Source organism: Aspergillus nomiae (genome assembly GCF_001204775.2).
Source record: "Aspergillus nomiae NRRL 13137 chromosome Unknown contig00203, whole genome shotgun sequence".
NCBI lineage: Eukaryota > Fungi > Ascomycota > Eurotiomycetes > Eurotiales > Aspergillaceae > Aspergillus > Aspergillus nomiae.
The window spans coordinates 38,791-49,044 of record NW_015378258.1 but is presented as its reverse complement, the minus strand read 5'-3'; the positions used below and the strand labels follow the sequence as shown (position 1 = coordinate 49,044).

Below are 10,254 nucleotides of genomic sequence, written 5' to 3'. Positions count from 1 at the left end.
TCATTCAAATACCCCCAATCGTAGATGAAAGAAATAGCAAGAAGGGGTAAAGGCAAACGGAGACAAAGAATAGGCTTAGGCTTGCGAAAGTGTGTGAACACTATTGTATATAGTCGCAAGCCTTAACCCATCTATTTAAATAGGTAACAAAGACGGAAGGTGGGCATCAACCCCCCTAGATTACGGAACATTCTCAACATTCTTAAACATCTATAGTTGTGGGTTCTCTCCTCATAGCCAAACGTCAAAGACATTCTACAAGCATCGAACACATCTTCTCCAGTCATTTAAGTACAACGGAGCATGGCAGTATCTGAAGAGCCATGATCAACCCAAGAATCGAGAAATGTAGCAGTCCTATTCAGTACCATCTCTAAGTACGGAGTATACAAAGATAACCTACCGTCAACTTCCCAGAAGTGAAGTCCTCATACATTTAGTTTATGGACTAGTTATCGCATTCCTCTACGCTCTTTATCGATGCCGGGACCGAGAAATCCATTGTTGAAAGTTTCAACTGACTGCAATACAATCCGCTCAAATTTCACTAGTTCAGATCTACTCTCTTCCCAGCACAGATGATGGGTCCTGTATATTAAGTGGTCACTGTAGATCTATACTACACAAGATCAGATGTGATAATCCCTTCTAATATTTGCTTCTATATTAGCCCCACTATCCATTTTCTCAGCCTGGAATATAGCGCACTTAATCAAAGTCCAATATTAACAGTTTAGCCACAGCTTTTATTGTCTACTGTTTTAGATACTATCCAATGAGTCTCCATACTATACATGGCTAGATCCCAAAGACTTCAGCAAGTTATCAAGTATGTAATAGCTTGATTATATTCATCGAAGGAACATAGAGCATAATCTTACCTAAATCAGGCATTCAATCAAGGACCTCTGACCAATAGCCCATCATTCAATGACGATTTTCTATGTATAATGTACCACGTATTTGGGTAGAGCGCAGTTATGCCAGCAGTTTATTATACCTTCTTAACGTTGGTAGATGATTGGTGCCTTTTCTGAGTTCCCAGAGTAGTTCTTGCGCTAAAACGTTGGAAGAGCTTGTTTATATGTGTGTCGACAGGAAGATTGGAAAATCAAATGAAAGGGCTGGAGAGTCTATCATCTGACGAGAAGAATACGGATTAGTCCTTTGCAAGATTGAGGTTAGTATTGAACCTAAGGCCTACGCTCTTGTCAATAAATGACTAGTATAGGTAACTACGAAGGTTTCATAGCCCTTGTCTGAGTTGTGAATATAGATTATGTACCTGTAAACTTTTCATGATTAAGAAACTGCTGGAGACAAATCCACGCCAGTAAAATGCATATGTGTTATGCTGAAGATCGTTGTGGCGGATCGATACATCATATCCTCCAAAAATATATGTTGGAGATAAATTGTACATACGGTAGGAAAACTATGCCAACGATCATCATCTGGTATTTGAAAATTCGGAATACTTTCCCACAAGCCTATAATAGACAAGCCATGTATTCTGCAGTGACCTCAAACTACCGTTGGTAACTTGGTTTCTGGAAGTGGGAAAAGGCCCAGCTGACGTCAGGTTGCCACTTTCGGGGCCCATTTATTCCCAAACGGCGGAGAGAGTGACTGGAGGCAAAGGACACTGACATAAGAAGGCTGCTGGTCTTTATATAATAACTATACCCCCTGCTCCAACCTATACTCTCTGTTTTCCCTCTTTTCCCTGTGCTAGCGAAGTAGATGAGAGATATATCAGCTGGAATATTTCCATATCCGGCACCTTGCCTACACGTGACTTCGCGTGGGCGGTCAACAGCCACGTCATAATCCGTTGCAGAAAACGGGTCAATTAATTTGAGGGGCTTCTTGGAGAAAGAAGAGAAACACCGGTGGAACGTGCTTCCACCCGTATGCTACTTTTCATCGTCCCCCCTGAATGATTATCACTATCTCCTCACTGAATCGTGAGCAACCTTAGCCCTTCGATCTAGAGGGCACTATTTTTCTTTTCATATTTTCCGATTACACTTCGCTATGTCCGATTCGACCCTTTATCTCTACACCTCCCTTACTGCGGGGTCGTCCCATATCGTCACCGCCACTGCACGATTGGAGACGATCCTCAAAGCCAACAAACTCCCTTTCCGCGCAATTGATGTAGCCACCGATGACGCAGCCCGGAAGCTTTGGGGTCGTCGCTCCAAGGGTAGGAAGTTGCCGGGCCTCGTGAAGTTCGGCACAGTCGTCGGTGTAAGTGGTCCCGTCCTTTCCTATATATGTCGTGGATTCTAGTTGTCGGGGGATGATGAGTGACGATCTTGTATGGCTGACGATTCTGGAACGGTATAGGATCTGGAAGAGATCGAAGAATGGAACGAATATGGTGAGCTGAGAATGCAGGTCAACAACGTGCAAGATTTTGGTGATAGTATCCCTGCTACGAGCACCATAATCGCTCAGCCTGAGTCCGGATCTGCTGTATCGACGCCCGCCTCAGAACCTTCGGTACCAAAGCAGAGTACCATCAAGATCCAGAACCCGCCCGCAAAGGAATCCCAGAAAGACGACTCCATCACGGTCGCTCTGCGCCAGGCTAGCGAGGAGGCCGCCGCCAAAGCTAAAGAGAGTAAGGCTGAGAAGGTGACCCCAGCTGCTGAGCAGAAGAAGCCCCTCCCTACAGCCGTCGAGGAGAAAAAGGAAGGAGGCGCAGATAGTGTACGTCGGAAATCATCGGTTGCTCCCGAGATCGTCGAGGGGGGCAACCCAAAGCGGCCACCTCTGGTGCCAGAGGTTGCCGCAGTGTCCTCTGCCAATTTTCATGCTGATAATGCCGAAGCACTAGGATTAGTTGAGCATCATCGTGGCTCCATCGTTTCTGCCACGTCCCCGGAGGAAAAAGCCAAGGTCGCTCAGGATATTCGTAAGTCGATTTCTGGCGGTCATGCGGAGATGTTGGAGTCGTTGCGCGACGACCAGGCGCAGAAAGCTGGTCAGGAGGAAACCGTTGATGAAGAGTCGGAAAGTGGCGAGGATGTCGAGGATGTTATGAATCGAAAGGCAAAGAAACCAGGCTCCAGTTGAACGGCCCATGATAGGTCTTCGTTGGACTCCCGCAGATTGCTTCATGATACGATGGACACGCCCGGCATTACTTTATTAGCCCTCTTACTTTCGGTTTTCTTTTCTTTTCTTTTCTTTTTTTCTACTACCCTGTAAAGATACCAGCGCATTGATATGAACCAATTTAATTCAAATTTCGTGAATATCAAAGATTTGTGTAGTTTTTATTTATCCTTCAGCCGTATTTACTAGTCTATGCAACACATCTCTAGGTACATACTCCAAACCCGATGTATCGGATATTACCGTATACCAACCCTTGCCCACCTTTTAAACCATCACATGGCATAAAGCCAAGACGAAAACGGAGATCAATAAAAAGCCCTTAGCGTGAGGAGAAAGGGAAAAATAGAAGAGAAGAAACGAAAAGAAAGCAATTACCGGCGATGCGCGATTAAAATATCATGTCACATGAAATATATAGTAAGAAAAATTACTTTTAAAGCTTGTGGTGTTTGTTAACAGCTTCGCGAAGCTTTGCGATGACGTCGGCAGGATCCTGGGCACCAAAAACCGCCGAACCAGCGACAATCACATTGGCTCCTGCTTCAGCGGCCTGGTCCACCGTCCCGAGCCCCAGTCCGCCATCAACCTCGATATTCAAATTAGGGTATCGCTCACGGAGAGCCTGCACCTTGGGCAGCTCAGAGGCCATGAATTTCTGACCGCCAAAGCCGGGGTACACGGTCATGACGAGGACCATCTGTGAAAAAAGGGCCGTTTAGCATGGATTATGCTTGCGAGGGTTTCTTTTATGTAAGAATGATGTTACTTACATCTGGGCGTTCTTTTTCGTCTTCGCTCTCGAGGATCTCCCACAGTACGTCCACCGGTGTGTCAGGCTTGATAGCAATACCGGCTTGCATGCCCTCCTCGTGGATATATCGGATTAGTTCCTTCGGGCTCGTCTTGCGAGTGGTTGTCGAGTCGGCAGGCTCGGTCGCTGCGACGGAAGCTATGGCGGCTTCGTAGTGGAAACAGTAGAGGTCGCATCCGGCGTTCTTGAACTCCTTGACCCATTTATGTGGCTAGATATAAAACATGGTACAGTCAGCCGGGCGCTTTTCGAAGTTGTGCGGAATGATCGGAAAGCTTAAAATATGATGTGCGAAAACGGCGCGGGGTGTTGAAGGTTCAGGAGAGGTATCTCTCACCTCCATGATCATCATATGGCAGTCAAAGGTGCCCCGGCCATGAGGCTGGGTTGGACGGTCGACATGAGACCGGATCTTGGTGACAACGGGAGCTCCGAAGGTGATGTTAGGAACGAAGTGGCCGTCCATGATGTCGACATGGAGCCAGTCTGAGCCCTGTGCCATCTTTGTGGAGCATTCACTTCCCAGAGTCGCGAAATCCGCGCTCAAGATGGACGGGGCAATGATCGCCGGCGGGGACATGATGTCTGAAAGTCTCAGAAGCTTGTATAAAGGAAAGGAAGCAATTGACGGGTATGGCGGGGGCGATGGTCAATGGGGAGGATAAGCTTCAGGGGACGATGGGGAGAGAAGACAGGTTATATACCTGTATCCGGAAAGGACTGTGTGGACAGCACAGGTATGGAGAAAGAGTGGATATGTGTACTCCATCAGAGGGCAGGCAAATGCCCATAAAAATTAATCACCGGCCATTGATATCACCGCCATTTACCGGTCGACGTCACTCCGAACAGCCAAATCAGGCAAGTTGGATGCTGGTGATAAGGCTAGGGCCAAGACTTTCACGTGGGATGCCCGGTGGGGTTGCATTAGGGGGAGCTTCAATGCCTGAACGGAGGTCGAGACTCAGGCCTGAACGGGATCACGGGAACCGGCTTCCCGCCATACTGAGATGCCGTCGACCAGTTTGGTGCTTTATTGGTAATCTCTCGACTTTGACTCAACACTGACTTGGATTAGTGCCAGTTCACCCCGGCGGCCTAATTTCCGATGAAGTGGTCGGCTGACCTGGTCGTACACCGTTAGTCAGCCAGTTGTTGAGCTGGTTGGGAACGGAATGACCACTTTTGTCTTTCCAGAGACTTGCCTGGTGATGAAAACAATGTCTGACAACCATACTTGCTACCTAACCGTCATTAATTAACCGCCTTTCCAAAATAACGTTGGGTGGGGAAAGCACGATCTACTGATTAATCAGAACACCCCTCGACAGGAGTTCTAAAGATAGACCGCCCGGCGCTTGTTGTTCACCAATCACACTCACCTTAACTACCAGTCACAAAGCATCATTCGTCGAGAGCCGTTCTCTGCACGCGCCCCCCACCTATTGGTGTGATATCTGTCCAGCGTGCTGGATGTCACTTCTGTTGTACCTCTCAGAGTGCTGGAAGTCCTTCAGGAGCGAAGCGCCGTCTTTACAGCAACCAATGGTAGCCTTTCTGAAAGGTTTATTTCCAAGGATCCCTGGCCTGTCGTGCGCAATAGTGCAGTAGTTTCTGCACGGATGATGGTTGGTGTGGACGACGTCTCCAGATCTTCCCCTCTTCTCCCTCAGACCTGGGTGTATTTATCAGAGCCATGCGCCACGGATCGATCGTGATCTTCACCTACTTCGTTGTGGTCATTTTACCTTAATTTTCTTTTTCCTTTTTGTTGGCTTTGAACATTTGTGCCTTCAGCTCTGTGAGCTAGGCCGTCCTTCGTTGTATCCTTTGCTTGCGCTGGTAGACCCGTTGATCGGCGTCGAACGCAGTTGAAATAATATACCCTTAGAACGTTTCGTTTTGGACAACATCGGCTTATGTTGTAATTCCTTATTCTTTCTCGAAGAAAAAGAAAAGAGCAACGCATACGGCAACATGACTGAGTTATTGCGCTCTGCAACAGCCAGATGTCCGCCTCCTCGGCAGGCCCGAGGGACGAGGCTTAATACCATAATTGAGGATTCTCGTGAGGGGGAATACTCGGAAACACCGCGTTACCGAGAGGCTCGCCCAAACAAGAATGCTTCTCAGCCACAGTTAAAATTGAAGACCAGTGGTCTGGCGCTGGCGTCTAGACTAAACCGCCTGCTGTCTCCCTTATCTGCTGGAACTACCTCCTCTTGCTCAGATACCGAATGGCAAAATCAAATGCAAACATTTGATGATCTGTATGATGCAACCGACGAGGAGTCAGAGATGAGTGATGAGTGCACTTCGATCTCGAGTACTCGCCCAACAAGTCTGCTGACCCCAACGACAAGAAATTCGATTTCGCCGACGAGTCGTAATCGCTATCCCAGTCTTACGATTCCCTCGTCAACAATATGGCCGTCTCTTCAGGGTGCCCCGAAAAGCTCACCAATTCCCCCAACGCCGCCCCCTAAGATCCCAGTCTCCCCGGCAGCTTTATCATTTCTTGGCCATTCCGTGCCGGCCGTGCATGCTCCTCCGTCGCTGGACGGCAGTGTGTCATCGGATCAAGTCTCCAATATTAGTGCTCCAGCTACTCCAGACGTCCAGTCACTTCCTGACAACGACTGGAATCCGCATGAAATCCTTGTCCGGCCGGACCTCGAAGATGAAGAAGATGCCGACCTTCAAAATCCAGAGACAAGCTCAGATCTACAAAGTATTGAAATCGCAATAGAGAATACCGAAGAGGATTGGCGACAGTTTCTCGGAAACTTCCCTCGAATTCCTGGCCAAGCGAGATCGCCACCCGTCGCTGACCCTGTGCGCGAAGATACTCCCTCTGACACAGGCGTGTTTCTCCCTGAAGATGCGTTGGCAATGTTGAGACACATTCCCCTGGATGTGACCCCGGATCCTTGGTCAGAGACTTCTGAAAGCAATGAAGAGATGTGGCAGATCGAAACACCAGAGCGACCACGCAGTGCTGACGATGCGACTCCCGCTTCAGACCTCTCTGGATATAGCTTCAGTAGACTCAGTATACCCTCCCTGGTGGCTTCTTTGCCTCCCTTGGTCCAAGAGCTCGTCACACTTGGTCGATTCCCAAGTTAAACAACATTCCTTCATCTGCGATAGCTGAGAGGTTTTACGATCTACCATTCACCAGGACCGAAGGGGAAATCGTTGAGCAGATCATTGAATGTCCTGAGAGGTCAATTGATGAACAGCTAACAGCTGTTTACGATCCAAGAGGACCCCCGACTGCGATCAGGATCCCTTCTGAGGACCCAGCGCCACATTTAGAACATGCAGAAAGTCCAGTTAGTGACGACGTCGATGGTGTGCATGAGATTGCAAGACCAGGCATGTACAATCCGGAGGAGCGAGATGAGAACTATGAAGATGAATTGCAAAAGAAGGCAATGGCAAGCCTAGACCGAACTAGCGTTTGGCTCGCAGCGCAGGCTTCGTATCTTGCTGCCCTGTGTGAAACGAATCCCGCCAATACCCCAGTAAGCGAAAGAGAAGACTGTATTGCAATCGCGGAGAGTGTGACACAAGCCGTAGCACAAGTCGTGTCCCAAAAGTCCGTACGATTTGACGAGACAGTTCCAGAAGCTCCCAGCTCCCAGCCTTCTGCCCTGGCAAGCAAGGACTCAATCTATTGGAGGGGGTTCCAGTCTATTCGGCGACGTGCTAGAAACACAGACACTTTCATGCACCGAACCATGCGCTTCGACGCCGTGCAATCTATTCGGCTGGGTCTGCCCAATACGCATACAAATTGTTTGTTGGGCAATTACGAAATAGTTCGTCCCGGACGGCCTCCTTACAGAGGTCCATTCTCCCAAGCACCCCGCGATTCAGTTGTGGGTTCCATCTTGGAGGAAAAAGCGCAGTTTTCCATGCTGGAGAAGGAGCAGTTAGTGCTTACCCAGATTAGTGAGCCTATGTGGGCCATGGAGGCCCTTCGATACCTCAATGGTGGTCGTCTGATTGCTAGTCCTGCTTTCAAACGACTTGCTAAGTCGAAGGCAGTCTCAACAGACCCTCAAAGATCTGGTTCACGTCGCATCAGAGTTCTGGATCTCGGGGGTCATGCTTCGTGTGAGTGGGCATGGCAGATCGCACACGACTACCCTAACGTCAAGGTTTACACCGTCTTCACCGAGCACCAGGCATTTAACCGTGGCATCAAAGGGCCCGCGAACCACCGTCAAATTTCCGTGCAAAATCTGTGGCAACTGCCATTCTCTAACAATAAGTTTGACGTGATCTCTACCCGTTCACTGCCAGCCCTATTGAAGAGCGAACGTAGCTCCGGTGACCAGCAAGACGAATATGAACTTTGCCTTCAAGAATGCCGTCGCTGCCTCAAGCCAGGTGGATACCTAGAATTCTTCGTGATGGATGCACAGATATCGCACGGAGGGCCTTACGCATCTGCCACCTCCGTTGAGTTCGCATACAACCTCAAGACGCGAGGCTACGACCCAACCCCTACGAAGAGCTTCCTCGGGCGTCTGCAGAAAGGTGGTTTTGTAGGGGTCAAACGAGCTTGGATGTTCTTGCCAATGGGAAACGAGCCGGCAGTCTCCCCTGTTCCCAGGGAGACACCCGAGCCTAGAGTCAAGAGCCACATCAGCGAATGTGAAGCGGTTCAGGGCCCGGTCGGCAGCACAGCTGACGCTGCAAGTGTCACTGGCCTGTTTGGTGGGTGGATTTGGGAACAATGGCTTCTCAAGTTGCAAATCGAGATGGGTCGGGAGCAGGGGAGGTTACTAGAAGGAATCGGAAGCGTTTTCGACGAGGGTCGCAAGAACGGAGCTGGTTGGACATGCTTGTCTGGTTGGGCGATGAAACCAAGACAGATGAAGCAACATGGACCCCAATAGAACCATGATAGGTAAAGGGTTCACTCACTCTTTCACCCCCTGTTTTTATCTCTATTTGGTCCTGTCCTTCGTTTGGTTCATGTATGTGAATGATACAAGTTAGCTATGATACCCATATACCGCCCTGGCGGCGAGCATTAATGTAATATACGAGATTGATTGATGCCCATTTTATGCGAAGGGATTTGAACAAGATGATTTTGTCCAGGCGCGTTGGGCAAATGCATGCATGAGACAGGAGAGCTCATAGCAGAACTATAGTATCCCAACAACACATGTGGAACGATAGAAAGCCACTACACTTGTTACCTGGAATCAGACACCTATGTAGAATTTTATTCGTTCGTTGACAGCCTCCCATCGGGAACGCTCTGGATAACATTGTTTGGTCATTGCTAGAGTGTCATGTAGTCACTTAAAGCCAGCTCGCTGAACACGAACGACAACAGTCCATTATCACGTGACACCCGACCGGAGCAGATTAGATTGCGACTGACAACATCACTTCAACGGTATTATATTCCCCCACCTTTACGGTCTCTCCATTATACCTTGAATTGCTCGCTGGGAAGTGCAGGGCAATTGTACTTTTCATCCACAAATATACCCCACGAGGCCATGCGATAAGTCTTGCAAACACCACAACCCCGCGCTCAATTACCCTCCCGCCGCAACCATGCTCTTCTTCAGGTATGCCGGCCCACGAGTGACAGGTCAAGCAAAAGAGCGAAGCTTCTCTAACACAGTACAGTTTCTTCAAGACCCTCACAAACCAAACCGTGATTATTGAGCTCAAAAACGACATTCGTATCCGCGGAACACTGAAATCCGTCGACCAATACCTCAACATCAAGCTCGACGATGTCGACGTCCTGGACCTGGACAAGTACCCTCACCTCTCGTCCGTGAAGAACATGTTCATCCGTGGTAGCGTGGTTCGCTACGTTGTCCTGCCCCGATCGGAAGTGGATGTCGGTTTGCTGGAGGATGCCACAAGACGAGGTAAGCTTGCGATTTGCGCTCCCACTCCGCTTGTCCGCACTATTCTAAAATCAATGCTAATATTTATTCTACTACAGAGGCAGCCAACCAAGCCGGAAAAGCTCGGTGATCGAAGTAACCCGAAGTACAAAGAGAGAAGAAAATCCGATCATGCTAGTTTAATCCCCTTACGATGCGATGTCGCTGCGTGCCCCCGGAACAAAATAATCTATGTGATGATCGCCACGGAGAAAGCCTAGGATATGAATACCGGTCTAGGTGGTGGCGGAAATTGAATATTTTTTTGGTCTATGAGATGTCAAAGGAAGCTTGGAAGGGCGCTGAGGATTCGAAGATCCTATTCCTGTCGATTAGAGCTGGTACCTTCCCTGCAAACAGCAGCTTAAGCTATGTCTACACGCA

General features: G+C 48.8%; 3 protein-coding genes across 3 annotated transcripts; 2 read left to right on the top strand and 1 right to left on the bottom strand.

The window, feature by feature from the left end:
• Nucleotides 1-2,037: 2,037 nt before the first annotated feature.
• ANOM_008243 (uncharacterized protein) lies at nt 2,038-3,084 on the top strand (the record flags this gene model as incomplete). Its single annotated transcript, XM_015553499.1, has 2 exons — nt 2,038-2,253; nt 2,353-3,084. The coding sequence occupies 2 exons, from the start codon at nt 2,038-2,040 to the stop codon at nt 3,082-3,084; spliced, it is 948 nt and encodes a 315-aa protein (XP_015405442.1).
• Nucleotides 3,085-3,480: 396 nt separating this feature from the next.
• ANOM_008242 (ribulose-phosphate 3-epimerase RPE1) lies at nt 3,481-4,661 on the bottom strand (the record flags this gene model as incomplete). Its single annotated transcript, XM_015553498.1, has 3 exons — nt 3,481-3,826; nt 3,900-4,151; nt 4,278-4,661. Coding segments are annotated over 3 exons (777 nt in total), but the record flags the coding sequence as incomplete, so codon positions are not given.
• A 1,256-nt stretch (nt 4,662-5,917) lies between these two features.
• ANOM_008241 (uncharacterized protein) lies at nt 5,918-10,153 on the top strand (the record flags this gene model as incomplete). The annotated part of the gene is made up of 5 exons (XM_015553497.1): nt 5,918-6,983; nt 7,091-8,785; nt 9,479-9,540; nt 9,597-9,852; nt 9,930-10,153. The coding sequence occupies 5 exons, from the start codon at nt 5,918-5,920 to the stop codon at nt 9,959-9,961; spliced, it is 3,111 nt and encodes a 1,036-aa protein (XP_015405441.1). The 3' UTR covers nt 9,962-10,153.
• Nucleotides 10,154-10,254: the final 101 nt, after the last annotated feature.